This window comes from Ornithodoros turicata, chromosome 8 (genome assembly GCF_037126465.1).
Source record: "Ornithodoros turicata isolate Travis chromosome 8, ASM3712646v1, whole genome shotgun sequence".
NCBI classification, from domain to species: Eukaryota; Metazoa; Arthropoda; class Arachnida; order Ixodida; family Argasidae; genus Ornithodoros; species Ornithodoros turicata.
Genome location: NC_088208.1, coordinates 32,951,922 through 32,969,147, shown reverse-complemented (window position 1 = coordinate 32,969,147; position 17,226 = coordinate 32,951,922). Strand labels below are relative to the sequence as shown.

Sequence of the window (17,226 nt, the reverse complement as noted above, 5' to 3'; positions counted from 1 at the left end):
TGGGAGTTGTGGCTTTCTCTGAACTGCAGGCTGCTGTGCCCCCCTTTCTCCACAACAAAGTCCTGCAGTGGATCACCTATTTTTGCAGCCAGTTTGAAACTATCCAATAAAGAACAAATTGGACAGCGCTTCTGTAGAAGTAAACGGAACAGGCAAAAATGGGTAAGGTCTAGCACTCGAAAGTGAATAAGATCAGTAGAAAAAGAGCTAGCATTCCAAGAATTTATTTTGCTAAAAAGCAACTCAATCTAAAAAAAAAGCAGCAGTGATTGACCAAAGGCACCCCCCCTCTCCAGTGTTTCTGCCAAATGTTTGGTGAAAAAGTCATTTCTCTCCTCTGCACTCCTTGCAAGTAGGGATGGTTACTTCATCGAAGCGCGTCGTGGGGAAGGAGGGGGAAGCCAAATGTTTTCGGGGTGGTCGCCCCCACCCTCCCCCGTATCCGCCACTGGTTATTTCGGCAACATGTAGGCAATGATGCATAAACGTGTTGCAACACAATTGCAATAATGATCTATCCCCTCCATTTTTTGCAATACCCCCGTGCTTGAGGTTTCAGATAGATAGCACACAATTCCATCATTTTCGCTGTTGTTGACCTGACAATTTCCAGATTGCAACTTCTACTACTGCCGTACATGGAACAAATCAGAACTAAGGACCACCATATGACCATATCGCCGTCACTACCCGGAACTCCGGAACAAACACAGCAGCTAGCAACCTTGCATTCACAACACGTGTTTATTGACAGTCCGTTTTCGGGACGTATACGTGCTGCAGTTTTTGTTTTTTTTTTACGTTGTGAAAGTTGCGCTGAATTTGTCATGGCACATAGGGTGCAAGAACTTGAAAATATCAAGCACGTCATTAGAGCCTTGCTTCTTGTAAATAACGGTCCAATGCGCGTAGATGCCTTCGTGAAACAGTACCGCTTTAGCGAAGGCCATGCTGTGCCGTACCAAAGGTTCGGGTATTCGGACTGCATGAGTTTCTTGGCGAATTTGGACGATACCGTGACAATACGGTCGGACAGTACGGGAACATTTCTTAGCCCCAAGATAAGCGAAACTGCTGGACGCAATGTGTTGCATATTCAGGAACTGATTCGGGCTCAGAAGCAAGAGACCAAGGTGCCAGCCACCACGAAGAAACGTTCACCAAGAATGTCGAGGGTTGTTACGCCACATCTTCCTGAGAATTTGCATCGGAACTTGTGTGTGTTGGTGTCAAAGTTCAGAGAAGGCATTGACATCGGTTTCGTCGAGGATGCGTACTACCGCGAGTTTGGAACGATGATGAACACCGAGGCGTACGGGTTCAACTCGCTCGAGGACTGCTTGGCAACGGTAGACTGTCTCGAGCTGATGAAGCAGTCTAATGGCAAAACGAGGGTACGACTGAAAGCTTCTACTCGGACGGCGACGCGATCTCTGTCACGAAACAGAAACTCGGCGTCCAGCTTTGCTTTGAAGTCAAGTAGTTGCAACACAAGTAATTCCGCGAGTCCCGAAAAGTCGTCATCGGTGTTAAAGGAGAACGTCAAAAAGGTACTGGAGAAGTACCCAAACGGCGTCTTCCTGTCTTCTTTCGCCCAGGTATACAAGGAAGTTTCTGACCAAGAATTGGAGGTACTCATCTCTGCTTTTCATTTAAATTGCATCCAGGTTTTCTAGTATGTACAGCTAGTTGCAGCTCGTTCACTTTGTCCCACTCCCAAAATGGAACAGTGGAACTCCCAAGTGGAACTACTGCATAGCTACATAAAGGGAATGCATACGATTCTTTTTCTGCCAATAATTGGCACCTCAGATGAATTTTGTTGCAATTGGAATAAACAAGCCTGAAAGTGCTTCAACACAGCAAGCAAGTGCTTCACCTACGCGTTAGTTTACGTCCAAGGTCCCTTACAGGTAGGAGTAAATGCAAACTTCGTTTCGCATTCTTACTATGCATTAAACAAAACACTTGAAACGTAGCCTAGAAAGCAAGTGATCTGGTCGCAAAGACACTACAAAAATTCACTGAGGAAGACAAGAGAAACCTCTTGTCGTCCCTAGTCTCAGGCTTTCGTTATGGATGTAGCACATGTCACCTTTTAATACAAACTCGACATCTTTTATTTATTTATTTTTTATTTTTTTTGAAGGAGCGAAATATGAACAAATTTAAGACCACTGACTGTAGCGTTCCGTAATTACGTACCTTTTGCAGATAACAACCATGGACATCATCCAACGTTGGCCGGAGCTTTTTCACCTCGAGCGCCCACATTCAGGAAGCGACTTTATGGTTTTCTCCAGCGACTGCGTCTTAGACGTCACAGACAGCGCCTCTCGCTCCGGCTCTTCCAACTCCAGCTCCAGCGGCAAGCACGACATAGTCGTCAAGACGTACAAGCAAGCGCAGTTACCAGAAGCAGACGCTGGATCCTACTTTCCCGTAAAAGTCAGTCACGTCTTCACCCCGGGGCGCCTGACGATTCAGCTCGTGGACCCCCGGTCGAAGGATCCCGTGTCGGCCCTGATGAAGCGGATGGACGACCTGTACACAGGCCCCGAGAGCCTGAAGTATGCCTTGCAGCCTGGAAGCGTCGTGATTGGTCAGGCAGTGGCTGCACAGTACTCCCCCGTGGACAACAATGCCGTGTGGTATCGTGCGTCTGTTACTGGTGTGTGCAACCTGTTCAGCATCGAAGTGGAATTGGTGGACTTTGGCAACAGGTGTATCGTCCGGAAATCGGAGCTGCGCTTAATCCGGGAAGACTTTCTGGATCTCCCTGCACAGGCCATCGCGGTGTCGCTCGCGTTCATTCGGCCGAGAGGCGGGGACGATTGGTCGGAGAGGGCGTACAAGGAGCTCGTGCTGCTGTCGGGAGGCAAAATTTTGATGTGTCAAATAGTGGAACGTTCCGCCACTCCTCCAGCCGTCGTGCTCTGCGACACGACCAGGGAAGACGAGGTGGAGATATTTCTGGCTGACGCTCTTGTGGAAGCCGGTTACGCTGAGTTTGTCGTGCCGGTTGACAGCGCAGAAGACTCGTTGCAAAACGGCACCGTTCCCAACGGGAACATTAGTGAAGTTGATTATGATGCCATCAGGCTGGTGTCGCTGAGCGGTGGCGAGAGGTTTCACGTGGTACCGTACGAGGGCGTGAATTACGTTACTTCCTTCGACCTGTCGCGCCTGCTGGGCTGGGAGGAGGACAGCGTCGTACAGAGGTTGTCAGAGAAAGAGATCGTCTTTCCTCACCGACTCCTCCATCGGCAGGACACTCCCGAGGTGTTCGACAAGGTGAACAGCTTGGACATGGAAGAGAGGGAGGGCGCCTTGCACGCGCAGTGCTTGTGCCTTTTTCCGATCAAGAGTATCGCCGATGCAGTGAACATATTCAGACATCCGCACAACGAAATTAATGGGGAAATCAGACAGGTGGTTCACAGTTATGCAACGGGGAATCCCGTCGGTGAGGTTGTGTACACGGAGAGGCTCCTCCTGCTCGGCGAACTGCACCGAATGCGGGAACGCAAGAAACGACTCTACGCGGGTTTCAGCAGGGAAATGGCAAACGTGGAACGGGTCGATCAGATCCAGGACCTCGAGGTGCGAATAGAGTGTCTGGCACAGAGGCTCGAGAGGATGGTGTAGTTCATCGATGGATCTCTTTGTTCATATGCTGCATCATGTTTTGTTGTTGTTTCAGTGCACTTCGGACACTACTTCATGTTTGCTTTTATGTGCCAAAGCGTGTGCAAAGTTTGCCACGTGCACCAGACCAAAGCGCGATTTTTTCTTTCGGAAGAATGTGTGCAGCCAAAGTAGTTTTTGTTCGAACAAATTTCATTGCCGATGAGATATATTTAGAAGCAAGTAAGGAGGACATTTTTGGGATTGCCCTAATAAGTCATACAATATCCCTTCCAATCGGGGCATTGTATTAATATTGTACATCACATCAAGTTGATGTACCCTTGGATATAGCGTTTGTAGGATGTGTCCCGAGGAGACTGGGCAGGCGAGTACTTCGGAGTGCCGACATGGTTGTGTGCATGATTTCATTATTTTCTTTTCCCTTTTTACGTGCATACATTTTCATTACGGAAAGACTCCTCTCTACCTCCAAAACATGTTCCATAATCACCTTCATACTGTTAATAATTCAGTACATCAAGACCATGTAAAGAGTGCATTTTGTAAGAACACGGTGAGATAACATTTATTAGTGTAGTGCAAGGGATGTATATTCCGTGCAGCAACTATAGTACTTTAGAAAAGAGTTGCAAACTCCATAGGAACTGCTGTGGAAGCTTTGTTTATTGTCATGTTTGCAATGGAAGTATAATACAGTGTGCCAAAGTTACGAAATAAGCGACCATGTCTTTCAAGTTATCCTGCACTACTTCTGTGCCCAATCAGTTGCTTTCCTGGGAAGAAGACACTGGTCCGTACAGGACTGCAACCAGGGCCCCAGACCTGACCTCTCTATTCTGCTTCTTCTTGCACTTTTTTTCATACCTGAGAGCCAAGCGAGCAAAGGGAATGATGAGAGTAACAACATGCTCAGTCGTTTTTTTCTCCGACACAATCTGCAGAGTACCTGTGGGCAGCACGTTCTTAATATTTAATCACGAGCGACAGTGCTGAAAAATGCCACACTGGTCAGCACAGACCTCAATATATATACAGACAAATGTAAAGATGAGCTACGTAGAAGTAGTGCAACATGGCACAGTAAAAGCGTAACTGTTTACTGCTATGCTTGAAAGTGTTGTTCTATTGGTTCTCGATGCAAGCTTTATTATTATTTTTTTTTTTTCCTGCATATTTTGCGTTTGAGATGATAATCGGATTCCAGAGCTAGAGACGCTGCGTAATTTCGTATTGCGGCCATGAAGGTGTATGCGCATGAGAGCAATTTCATTCAGCGTACTCTAGGCATATAACCATTTTGTTGTTTTGCTAATGTTAAGGCATGTAATGCAGTGTGCAGTCGCTTTTCATGCAGTCATCTTCAACGAAAAATTAACTGGAACCAAATTAATGGACATCTGCTGTAATAACTTCGGTTGCATGGGTCAACTGCTCACAGCGACTTCACAAAATTTTACGTTGAAATCCTACGCAAGGATACGACATTCCTCATGTGTGTGTGTGTGTCATGAAATAGGTAACACAGCGTACTCAAATAACCAAATTGGTCAGTAAGAAGAAACAAGATCAACTCTATCAACAGATTCTATACACAAGCAATTGTACGCTTTCTTGCCCTCTCCTAGTAAGTTGCCTTTCACATTGAGAAGCCAGCAGCTGGCCCAGTAACAAAATGAATGCCACGTGGATATCTATCTATAGATCAGCGCAAATGTGTTGCGCTCTTATGTCCAAACACAGTCACTGTCCTTAAATAAAAAGAATGGATAAAGAAACGCTGAAACAGTTTACAACAGGAATAAATACATGTAATGGAACGAAAGTACAAAAACAAGTTTTTGAGATGACCGCAGTTTAGTGTTCCGGTTCAGCATCGTCGAACTGCCCAATTTCCATTGGCTCGTCGGGGGCCTTTCCATTTGCCGCCCATTCACCGTCTCCTTCTCCATCTGAAAGGAGAAGCGAGTCATTCCACAATGCAGGAAACTAGCCTGGTGCCAAAAGGGTTGTATACCTTCATTGCCAAAGCCACGTGACTGTTCTGCTGCTCTTACGTCATATTCGGCTCCTTCATCTTCCTCATCATCGTCATCCGCGTCATCGTAGCAGCCTTCTTCTGCAAAAGGTTCATTTCCATGAGAACAGCACATTCTTGCCACACATTTACCATGTATTCACACGAGCGACACATCCTCACGGAATATTCTAGCAGAAGGAAAAGCGAAAATACTGCTCACGGAGCCGAAGTTCCGTCCCGTGTTATGCTGAGCATTCACACGGTTTCCCGGAATATCCGGAATGGCGTACTGCATACTTAGCAGACGACATTTAGAAGATGACACCATCAGCATATTTTCTGGTCGTCTGCTACAGAATATCTTGTGGCTGCGTCGTAGGATATTCCGCACGGTTAGCGGCGTACGTGAGGACATGTCGTTGAGCGATCACGTGACAGCGGAAAGCCATAACGTTTTTTTGCATCTTCCGCTGTAGCATTGTGGGGAATGCCGCTCGTGCGAATACACGGTTACAGTAATATTCACCGACCTTCCTCAGAAATGGAGTCTGTTGGATCAGGATGCAGCGCTTGGCATTCCGACATCGCCTTATACATGGCATCCACTAGTCACAAAAGAAGCACTGTTGGTACAGTGAACTCGGGGGGTCAGCACACATACATAAATGTAGGTAGAACTTACGGCTTGATTTATTTTCTGGGACAAATCGAATCTCTGATGAGATGGGGTCATCGGTATTGTTTTCATTGTCACTGTTCTCATTTGCCAACGGCTCTGGAAGGTATGGAGGCCATCATGTTTGGATTCTGGTTTCTAATTCTGTGATTTGGTAGCGTTCACAGCAAAACTCACCTGCTTCATCCAAGTCACCGTCTATCATCAAGTACAAGCACTCTTGTGGAAAAGATGTGAGATCTCTGGATACAGCATGCAGTGCCACCGAAGGATATTCCAATGAAAAGCCGGTGTTATTTTCGCCAACCCAGGATAATCGGCTGCAGGTTACCAAGGACGTTAAGAAGGCCAAACATACACAAGTATGCAACACACAGGAGTGTTGCGATTAAACCTTTTTAGGTGGGTATATATATACTTGCCTTTCAGCTATAAACAAAGTGCCTTTTCCAAGCTGGCGGCTTTGTATGAATGCTTCCGTAGCTTCTTCACGGTGTCGAATCCCCTCAGCGGGCGGGGGAAAGCTGGTTAATATAACCATTTTGTTGAACCTGAAATAGAAAGCGGACTTAAACCTTGTCAGCAAATAATATGGTCATATTATGGACAACATAAATAATATGCTGATAACTGCCTCAGTCAGGTAAGACCTCATTTTTGCAGCTGGGACTTAACAGGGAGTCAGACTTTCGTTCTCGAATGGGTTCTCGTTGGTCTCTGAAAACTGTAATGCCATCGAATTTTATTTCACGCGCATGGCCACTTTACAATAACAACTCTGTCAAAGGGAGCAGAGTTTACGGACTTGGAGCCTTTAGTGAAGTCTAGCGGCTAAGCATGCGTATAAGATTGCTACGATTCCCAATGTATGATGCAGCCACACAGAAACAGAGCAACGCATGTGTAGATATATAGCGTAGACTCTAGAATAAGCCTAAGCAGCGATCGCTGGCGAAAACTTGTTTTTTCGCGAATGATGACGAAGAGGAATCCGTAATTCTCACCAAATGCGCAGTAAATGCAATGGGTAAGAAGGCGCCAGACAACAAGTACAACTGACACACGCTGCCGCTAATTTCCGTGCGTGCGACAACAATAAAATGAACCGTATTCATGCACGCCGATTCTAGCCAAAAACGGAGCCGAAAGAAGCCGCGAAGAGCCAATTTGCTCGAAAACTACCACGGTGAAAACTACTTTACGAAACGGCAAAACAACAACAGCCTATTTTATGATTTTATGACAATGATTGGGAAGTTTCACCGCCAAAGAGCAAACGCATTATTGTAGGCTCACTGAACACATATTTCATAAGCGGGTGCGTTGATGCGATGCAACAGCGCTTGCTAGTCGCCACTCCACACCGAATCGACTCCGACTGAATCCAAACCAAACGATCCAACCGCTGCCACCACCTACCACTGCGCCGACGAGCAAATCGATTGCTGTAGTCGGCGCTGAGTTGTGGGTATCTGGAATAGTCCTGTTGGAGAACATCACGGAACGATTAGCTCAGGAGCACGAGTGGATTATTAACAACTCGAACGCAGCAGTGGACCAGCGCGTGGTGAAATGTACGCGCAGTAGTTCCTCTAGTGGAAGGCCCTAAAGGCACGCAGGTAACTCACCCACGATACCACCTTGCCCATCTCGCTATATTTGTGATTTACAGCAATTGCAACATTCCTTTTACTGTTTTGTTTGTCTACGTGCTGTTTTGTGTTATCTTGTGTTGCGTTGGGGGAAGTAGTGCCTTCTTTTGTATTCCACGCATTTTCCTCCGCAGTCTATGCACCTATACTTCCTGGTCTGGACTGTCCTCTCAGTTTGCATCTTGTTAACAGTTCAGATCACCCGTTTACGAGGAGACGAAAAGGAAATGTCTGGGTTTAAACGGAAAGTCAGTACTCAAACCTCGAGAACCACTGCAACACCACTGTTGGAAGGAATGACTGTTAGCAGAAGAAAACTTATCACGTTTCAGTGCACATGGACCTCGTTACAATAAATTTACAATTTCGATTCGTGCGTTTCAGACCGGTGCAATTGCTTCATGCTATAGACGTGCTTGTCAAAAACAGATATCCTCAAAATGATGTCCGCAGGTGAGCATGTTATCTCTCCTCCTTCAGACTTTCACGTGTGAGGCTCGATGTCGTCAACAGTGTTCGTAGAAATGCAGATAAATGCGTTTTAGTTTCATGCAACAAGGTCTTTCTGTCCCCCTCTGCTTTTCTATTCTCTGCCTCGAGATGAAAGTATCCATCTTTTTTTTTTTCTCTTTTTTTTTTGCAGTGATTCACATGGAGGGCTCCCTCTTGAATGTAGCAGAATGGGCTTATGCTGGTGTGAACCATACTCTTGCCGGGAATGGAGGCCCAGAGTGCGCCGGGTTCCTATCCATGCAGAGGCGCATCATTGAGACTGTTGGTGTCACCATCTTTGCTATATTTTTAATCTGCTGGGGTTATAAAAATTCTCAGGTAAGTCCACTACGAAAGAAATGGCAAGCGAACGGTAAAGGTAAGAACCCCATTGGGGTTCGGAAATAACAGACAGGAGTATCGAAGTACTGGAAAAGTGGTCGATGGAGCGTTTGCGTGACAGTGCACAGCGCATGTGCGGCTCTCGTTTTGGCTGGAACATCCGGAACCATTACTGTGCTAGCGATGCTGTTTACCATTTTCTCATTTCTGGAATCTTCCCGTCAATGAGTGAAGCTACGCTTCCCAGGTACACTCAACAGGGGCAAGAATCTTCTTGTTCCTCTTCTTCGATATTGGGGTGCACAGCTTATTCCTCTGGCATGGAATGGCACGGATACTCAAAAAGTAAACACACGCAGTACGCTGGAACGAAAGGCGAAACCGTAGTGCCTCCTCACGTGCACTTGTTTTCAGCCAGTAGCAGACGACGGTCGAGAGGGCGCCACATCTCATGCAAATGGTCCATTTCGCGGTCTTTAGCAGACTACAGTTGAGAGGGCGCCACATCTCACGCAAATGGTCCATTTCGCGGTCTTTAGCAGACGACAGTCAAGAGGGCGCCACATCTCACGCAAATGGTCCATTTTGCGTTTTTTTTGTCTTTGTGGAGCTCATATCATCGTAGAACGTGAAGAAAAAACAATGTACAAGTGTCCGGCGATGCAGAATCAAAAATAAAGCTCATATCACCGCAAATTCCGGTGTCCATTCTCTTTTTAATCCGCGCTACCTATATTTTGCGGAACCTTAATTTCGCGAAAATTTCTACTTTTACAGTAATGCAGTAAGAATGTCCTTTTTGTGGCAGGTACCCCCACTACCTAAAGTGGTTAGACAAGACCGTGGAGGCAAGCGTGCCTTACTGGTGCTCATGTGCCTGGTCTTTGGCATTGAGATTGGGTTCAAGTTCTCCACCAAGACGGTCATCTACATCCTCAACCCTTGTCACATCATCACTATTATACAGGTGGGCACTCACTGGATGAAAGCTAATGTTTGAACAGCCCGCAGTGAAAATGTTAACAACACCGTGATCTCCACGCAGATATTTTTGTTAGCAGCGCCACCTACCTCCAGGCTGGTGACAGCGTTGTTCCGCATCCATATACATTGCGTGAATGGACCTATTTTGGCCATTCTCTTCCCTGTGCTCAACACCCGCCTGGTCAGTAATAACACTTCGGATTTCGGTTGCTGGAGATGTCGACTGACCGTAGATCCTTTGCTGAAACGTTCCCTTGTTCCTATTAGCTGGCTATGGAGCAGGAAACCTATTGGCTGCAGCACAGCCTCATGCTTGTGATTCCGTTCTACCTGCTCCGCACAGGTGTTGGAGGTGAGGACAACACATAGTTTTGTATGCACATCCAGTAGTATTTATGTGCCAACTAGAGGTAAGAATGTTGTAACAACATTTTCCTGTATTTCTGCAGCTGTGTTCACCACTGAGGCCCTGGGTGACTTAAGTTGGGCGGTCATGTGCACTGGAGTGCAGTACCTGTACCACTTCACTTTCCTTCAATCGCTTGGGCTCGTAAGTTCCGTCTTGCGGATGTTTCCAGTGTACTTCTTTTTTTTTTTTTTTTTTCTCTCTCTTTTTAAGTTATAGCCATAAAGAGTAGAGATGGGACGAATCCATAATTTTTCGAATCCGAATCTAAGGAAGGTTCTGAGAGTCCACGGATCTCTAATCTTTCGCATCCCTCCTTTAAAAAGAGTTTGAAAAGCCAGAGAAAAAGACATTTATACCGAAAAGTGTTTTGAAGCAGAATATGATATATTTGTTTAATGAAAAACAAATTCAATAATACATAGTTTATTTTCACGACAAAATATACCGTATATACTTCCGGTTAAGCGTAATTTATTTAACATGCTGTCCACGGACTACAGGAAGTACACAATTATTGAGTCTGAATTGTTTTCACATAACAAACTACAAGTCAAAAGCAAAACCGTGTTACTTTAAAAAAATTTTAACGTAAGAGTTCCCGCCTGAACTCCTTCAGTCCGGAACAGCAACAACAACAACAACGGATAAATTAATGATGATTAAGGCCCTCTGTTTTCTGCTGCGGCAAATTCAAAATTCCGCGGCACTGACTCGTAAATTCTGCGATTTTCCGCTGCGAGCAGTCAACAGCTGCTTGAAATGGGAGACATTTTCTTTTCTTGGATAATGTGGGAACAAAAAATATGTTATAAAATTACAGATTCAAAGCACTGTTGTGGTTCAGCATTACATACATGATATCTTGTGTTCTCATCTGATGCGGTCTGTCGCCTGAAATCATTTTATACCTGCTGAAAGATCTTTCAGCATCTACAGAGTTCATAGGAACTTTATAGGAAGGCGTTTACAATACATGCCCTGGGGAAATTAAATTTTTAGTACACCCCCTTTTGTTCTTGGGCTGTAGCCATTATTTAAAAGTCTTACCTTCTTGAAGGCAACCTCCCAGATATCAAATTAAAGTCCCCCACTGCTACCGCTAAACTGCATATGGGAGGGACGCTGCCCATTCCTCAAGTGAAGTATACACAATAAACTTGGGCTAATGTTATCCTGAGCTCAACTACAATCTGTCTGTTTTGTCCTGCAGCATAAACAATTTCGTAAAGCAGGCTTCAATTTTGTAGGGGCGGCTTCACCTCATGCAGGGAAGCCTCAGGTGAAGCCCACTTTCGGGAGGTGTCGTTCGTATTCATCGAATTGTCAAATTATCCGGAAACCCAAATTTTGGGTATTTCGATTCGCGAATCGTATACGTCCAGTGATTGATATTTGATTCGAATTTGAGAACTCTAATATCCACACACCCTTAAAAAATAAAGGATTCCGTGAAACTCTGTGCCAAACCAAGGATTCCGCGATTAATTCCGAATTCCGCGAAAATTCGCGGAATCGCGGTAAACAAAGGGTCTTAATGATGATGAATGGGGAACTTCGCCACATGAGAACAATGTATGCAATCGAACAAGAAAACACATGCCAGCCAATCAGGCTTTTCGGCATACTCCGGAGGTGCCAATTTAAAAAAAAAAACAAAGCTGGCTGGTGGATTCGAAAGATTCTAATCGCCATTTTGGACACTGGGATTCGGACTCTCCGAATCTCGGACCCCTGCCTAGGACTCGAGCGTCCGCTGGTTCGGTCGGCACATCCCTAATAGAGAGTTGCCGTTCCAGCTAACCGAAGTGAACCTCAACAGCATGCTGTGCCCAGCCGTGTCGGATCCTTTCTACGGGCCCAACTACCGTGTCTGGGCGATCGGACACCAATTCCTCATGATCATGACCGTCGGGAAGCTGTACACGGCGGCCAGCATATGGATCCTTCGAACCTTGGGCTCTGTGGTGTGGACGGGCGAGCGGTACGTTGCAATGGCTGGATTCAGTTGTGTCCAGCGGCTTTGTTCGATGTGCGCGGTTAAGCTGGCCAATGGACAGCGAGATGCGACAGATACACCTCCTCGCCCTTTGGATAAGTCCAAGTGAAAACTCGTTGCACACAAAAAAAAGATGCTCACAGTATCTCCGGAAGGAGGTACACTTCCTTTCCACTTTTTTTTATTTTTATTTTTTGTACAGATGACCGTTTCAAGGGATCAGCTTTTGCCAAAATCAGAACTTTAGAAGTATGTATACATGGTTATGTGACTTTAAGTTCGTTTAGTTCATTTATGTGTGCCATTTGACCTGCATGTTTTATTTTGTGTGGTGTTTACGTTAATTGACAAATGTGCATACATGAATGATGGGCAGGCAGGCTGAACTGAAACTTTTGAGACAAGCGAACGTTTTTAGAGAGAGAAAATTGTCCATAGTCCCAAGATTCAATTGAATTGATGTACATTTTAGTTGTGTGCGGTGCTTACTATATAGGACTGCCAGCCCCATTATCTTTCGTCGTCACTCACAAGATTCTAACAACAACTTGTTTAAGAAACGAGCGCTTCTGAGAAACAAAGGCTTGCTTTTGCTGAATGTGGGGTAAAGCATATGCACAGGCTAATGTGCAAGCCGTAATGTTGCAGCATTTTGGCTAAATGTGGCGGTTAATTGAACCAGTTGTGCATGGGGTAGTTGGTACTGCTAACGTCCACTGGTAGGAAACTTGCAGAAAACACCATACGAATCACTATTTTTAAGATACTATCAAAATTTTGAGTTCAGTCTGACCTTAGAGGCACAGTCTCTTAGGCCCTTCCAAATTTCAAAATTTCCTGCAGATTTTGAAAAATTTTGAAAAAAATTTAAAACTTGTTCTTCTCATTACGAAGTTGCAGAGCAGACTGTTGGCACACGCACTTGAAGATACTGAATGTTGAGGGCATTGCCAATATTGTACTTGCATGCCTTCCAAACATTGCTGGAAAATAATACTAAGTGAAAGTGTGTCAACACATGGTCTTGGGCCCCTAAAATTGATACGTTTATTTTGACCGACGTTTTCTTGGCAAAGTCAACCCGGTGGGGTGCATCCAGCAGGCAACGCTGTGATGTAGCACATTCCTGTGAGGGACACTCCCTTTAGCAGTAGCGTAAAATTAAACATTTTGTAAAACCAGGAGTTCCTTGTTGCAGCTGAGCCCCTTGAAGCTCATCTGGGCAAGATCACAATTGGGATTCAAATATCACCAGTAGTGCGACTGCCCTCGCTCAATGCTGACATCCTGATTTTATGTGTGTTCTGATCATCAGCATACTTTTTTGTTGCTGTGTCCAAAAAGCGCATGTATGGTTTTTTAGATTGTACAGCTCCCGTCAACCTTAATAATAACTCTGGAAAAAGATGGTCTCGTTCCCGAGCACGGTTACAGCAACCCTTGGGGGTCGGGAGGAAATATTAATTGCACAAAATTATTGCGTTAATTTAATGCAAGGATTTTGTTCGCTGAACATTCCCCCAGTGGCACCAGGGCAGCTGTTATCGCTCGGAAATGAGAAAGAATTTTTTCCAGTGTTGTTATCAAAGTTGTACTATCACTGACTTGGTGCTACGAAATTTGACGGGCAGTTCCTTACATGACATTTGTGTATATATACCTTTGACAATGACAAAAAGATGTCTGTACTCGGCTATTTCAGACTTCCTATTGCAGTTGTGGTGGTACCAAGATCACAGCTCACAGTAGTGTTTTTTGTGACCGGTGCAGAAGTGCTGTGGAACTTGTGTTCTACAAAGAATACTTACAGCTGTTAGAACAATTTCTCAATTTTGATTTAGTCTATGCAAAGCATTAGGTTAGTTACATTTACACATTACATGGGGCATGTGATGACACCTGCATGAAATGAACTAGCTACATGTGGGGGATGAGCAACACTTGATGAAATGGGGGGAAAATGCAGGTAACTTTTTGTGATGGATATTCCCCCATGCTATGAGAGTACAGTAAGAGCCCCGAGGACATTTGTGTCATTCTCACAATGTTGGCTTACGTACACTTACAATGCGCTGCAAAATCATACTTCGTACTCCATAGTGAATTAGGAGCGTCGCTTTGGATCGTGTAAGATTGTAACTTAGACCACAAATAAGATGGCTGCACAATTGGTGCTGCAGAATTCAGGGAGTGAATTTTTCTGCACAAGGTAGAACCTCATGTGGAGAGTTACATGGCAGCTGTAACGTGTCTTTTCACACAGTGAGGAAGAAAAACTGGGTTGTGTTTTAGCTCGGACCACATCAGTGCATTGATAAACATGCACGCCTCACTTGTGTCACTCGTATCTAGGATGTTTTTACAGAGAACGGGTCTTCCTGAGCCCTGTGTGTTATGTGTGGGGACACATAATGTGGTGAAGTGAATGAAGAGATGAGTTTGAACGATTTCCCGCCTTAAAATTGTAAAGTCAATTCACTCACCAGAACACCAACTCCTCTTGTGATTTTTATATTTCTTTATTTGTTTTTACTTTTAACTGATACTGTACAAGTTGTGCTTCCTTTAGCCACGTGTGTCACCCTAGAAAAATGGACAAGAGACTGCACCTTCAGATGCGAGCAATCGTGTTTTTGGTTTCAAACATGAGCATTGCATTCCAGCTTGCGTGTCGAGCGCGTTGAATGAAATGTTGGTAGTTGGTACGTTCTACCGTATGTACCATTTTTGCTACCTTATATCATGCCTGTCTAACGTTTCTCTTTAGGGTAGAGTGCTCTACGTGTTGAGATTACCCGAGTGATATGTTCTTCTGCAGTTCAACATTCAAATACGAAGAGACTGGTGCTGTATTAGTATGGAAAGTCTTGTGTGAAGTGCCAATGCTCAGTAGGATTTTGTAAGGCCTCACAGTTCAAATTCAGGTGGCACGGTTGGTTGGGAATCTGTCTGCGTTCTTGGTGTCAGAGCTGCCACTCTTACTTTGTTTCTTATCCCCTGATGACGTTATTGCTTTGGCACACTTTAAAGGGTCTATGGAAAAGATTATTTGATTAATCGTGTATTTCCTACACTGCAAAGGATTATGCATTGTACAGAAACTTATTCTAGTCCCTGCAGTGTCATGGAAACATTTCAGTTTCACCAGTTTCACTTTACACTATATGACAGAAACAGTAAAATATGAGTCTGGCAAAGTTATTTTCAGCTTTCTAAGCTTTCTAATGCTTTTATAATGCCCTTTCTTTTGGTGATAGCAGCAGTACTTTCACGAATTAATTTTATTCGAACGTGGTGCGTGGACCCTTCTGTTGTTGTCATGACCAGCATTATTATTTGCCTTATCTTGACATAAGCGCTTAGACTGCACGGGAAGCCATATAGTAGCCAGTTATGCAACAAAATTTTCTCCAATGCATTGGATGATTAAAGGAATAGTTAGCTCGCTAACGAAACTGGAAAAAACGTGCTGGATGTGTGTGCAATAGACAATGAACAACTCCCTGTCAATCCTTTTCGTTCGAAATCGACGTATTTTCCGAGCTTTCAGTATTTTCCTGTGGGCAGCGTGGCCCAGTGCCAAAGGAGGAGCATATTACGAGAGGGGGCGGTCCGCTCCGGTGACGTTTCGTGACGCTGCTTCAGGGCTGGCGATAGGAAGCCGCGTCTCGATGCCGGAGAAACGGACCGCCCTCTTGACGTCACGTTGTTCTCGGACAGACTTCGCGCACGCGCGTCCTTCTCCGCGGGAAGGCCTACTTGCCGTGTATCTCGCCTACAATAAGTCATAGCGCTCGAGTTGCGGGAAACGGACATGTTTGGAGAGCGGACTATCCTTTTAAATGCGGATTGAATAACTTGCTCTTTTCTTGAGCTTTCGATCAACCCTGGATTGATGTATTTTATGTTACCACAAACTTTTACGCTTGAATCGTATGCTGATTTCTTTTCTTTCCTTTCCTTTTTGTCTTTTTTTTATGAGTGGAAGTGATTGAGTGCTGTAACGTATGCAAACATGACATTTTGACAGGGATTTATGCAGTGTGCCTCCTAAAAAAACCTAGTGGTAGCCTCTAAAACTTTTTCCAACTTTGCATGGGGGCGACACTGTAGGACACTCAATTTTGATATCTTTCATAGATCGCCCAACTGCGAAGAGCCACATCACCGTCTGTGTAGATACTAAACCGCGACATTCCACTTACAACAATTGACCTTTCCCAGCTGCATTTAGGCATTCCAATTAGATAGGTGTGCGTAGGATAATCATAGGTATTTTGTGAGATTCGATTTTTGTGAGGACTTCATGTAATACTTTCCAGGCCCTGAAAACCTTCCATCATCTGGCTCGAAAACCTGAGATGATTATGTTCCAGAGTATGATAAGACTGTGTGCAAACGTCGATTCCATTACCTCCTCATTTTGATATGTTCGATATTGTGCGCGGCAAATATACATGCTGCGGTTTGACTGTGGCCTGTGTGTGCGCTCAGGATTTGTACAGTCCGTAATTCGTGTTCTTTTAATTTTGTGTGTGCTCGCTAGTCAAACTGTGACGATTACGAACTCTGCTTAGTGAGCAAGCGTGAGGACAGTTGGAGCTGTGTGCCTAATTAGCCTATGTTTTCCTTTAGTGTACCTGATACTTTGATCATTGTAAATCAAATGGATTTCTTACAATACTCTTCCAGTAAAATAAAAGCAACAGACAGATACCAGAAGTACCTTGTTCATGATGCGGTTCTAAATGCATCCTGAGGATTGACTGCACGGCCTACGGCAGGTGCTCCTTTCCCTTCTCTGTGCTGCGGACTGTTGCCAAGATAAAAGGGGTCGACGGGTCATGCTGGACTGACGTAAAATACGACTGTATGCAGTGATTTATCCAGGTCCCCACCTACACACCCCTAACACCTCCCCCCCCCCCCCCTAAACAAAAAAAAAAAAATCTGGAGGAGACCAATATGTTTCACTCAGTATTGCATAATATTTCGTCAAAAGCATGC

At 44.8% G+C, this 17,226-nt stretch overlaps 3 protein-coding genes across 8 annotated transcripts; 2 read left to right on the top strand and 1 right to left on the bottom strand.

Moving 5' to 3' along the window:
• Window positions 1-585: 585 nt before the first annotated feature.
• On the top strand, window positions 586-4,368 carry LOC135367041 (tudor domain-containing protein 5-like). The gene is made up of 2 exons (XM_064600109.1): window positions 586-1,631; window positions 2,215-4,368. Exons 1-2 carry the CDS (start codon window positions 639-641, stop codon window positions 3,646-3,648), a joined length of 2,427 nt encoding a protein of 808 aa, XP_064456179.1. The 5' UTR covers window positions 586-638; the 3' UTR covers window positions 3,649-4,368.
• Window positions 4,297-7,822, bottom strand: LOC135367043 (methylosome subunit pICln-like). 3 transcript variants are annotated; one of them, XM_064600117.1, is made up of 7 exons: window positions 7,764-7,822; window positions 6,767-6,895; window positions 6,522-6,664; window positions 6,351-6,443; window positions 6,199-6,273; window positions 5,666-5,767; window positions 4,297-5,600 (listed from the first exon to the last, which is right to left on the bottom strand). In XM_064600117.1, exons 2-7 carry the CDS (start codon window positions 6,883-6,885, stop codon window positions 5,506-5,508), a joined length of 627 nt encoding a protein of 208 aa, XP_064456187.1. In that variant the 5' UTR covers window positions 6,886-6,895; window positions 7,764-7,822; the 3' UTR covers window positions 4,297-5,505. The 3 variants fall into 3 exon arrangements, with proteins under 3 accessions (XP_064456187.1, XP_064456186.1, XP_064456185.1); XM_064600116.1 differs by lacking the exon at window positions 7,764-7,822 and adding an exon at window positions 7,641-7,725; XM_064600115.1 differs by lacking the exon at window positions 7,764-7,822 and adding an exon at window positions 7,349-7,476.
• LOC135367042 (transmembrane protein 164-like) lies at window positions 7,690-16,935 on the top strand. Of its 4 annotated transcripts, none has more exons than XM_064600114.1 (9): window positions 7,690-7,963; window positions 8,381-8,449; window positions 8,640-8,827; window positions 9,639-9,797; window positions 9,876-9,995; window positions 10,082-10,166; window positions 10,264-10,364; window positions 12,020-12,204; window positions 16,542-16,935. In XM_064600114.1, exons 2-9 carry the CDS (start codon window positions 8,437-8,439, stop codon window positions 16,546-16,548), a joined length of 858 nt encoding a protein of 285 aa, XP_064456184.1. In that variant the 5' UTR covers window positions 7,690-7,963; window positions 8,381-8,436; the 3' UTR covers window positions 16,549-16,935. The 4 variants fall into 4 exon arrangements, with proteins under 4 accessions (XP_064456184.1, XP_064456182.1, XP_064456181.1 ...); XM_064600112.1 differs by adding an exon at window positions 8,189-8,298 and having other exon boundaries at window positions 12,020-16,935; XM_064600111.1 differs by adding an exon at window positions 8,131-8,298 and having other exon boundaries at window positions 12,020-16,935.
• The last annotated feature ends 291 nt before the right edge of the window (window positions 16,936-17,226 follow it).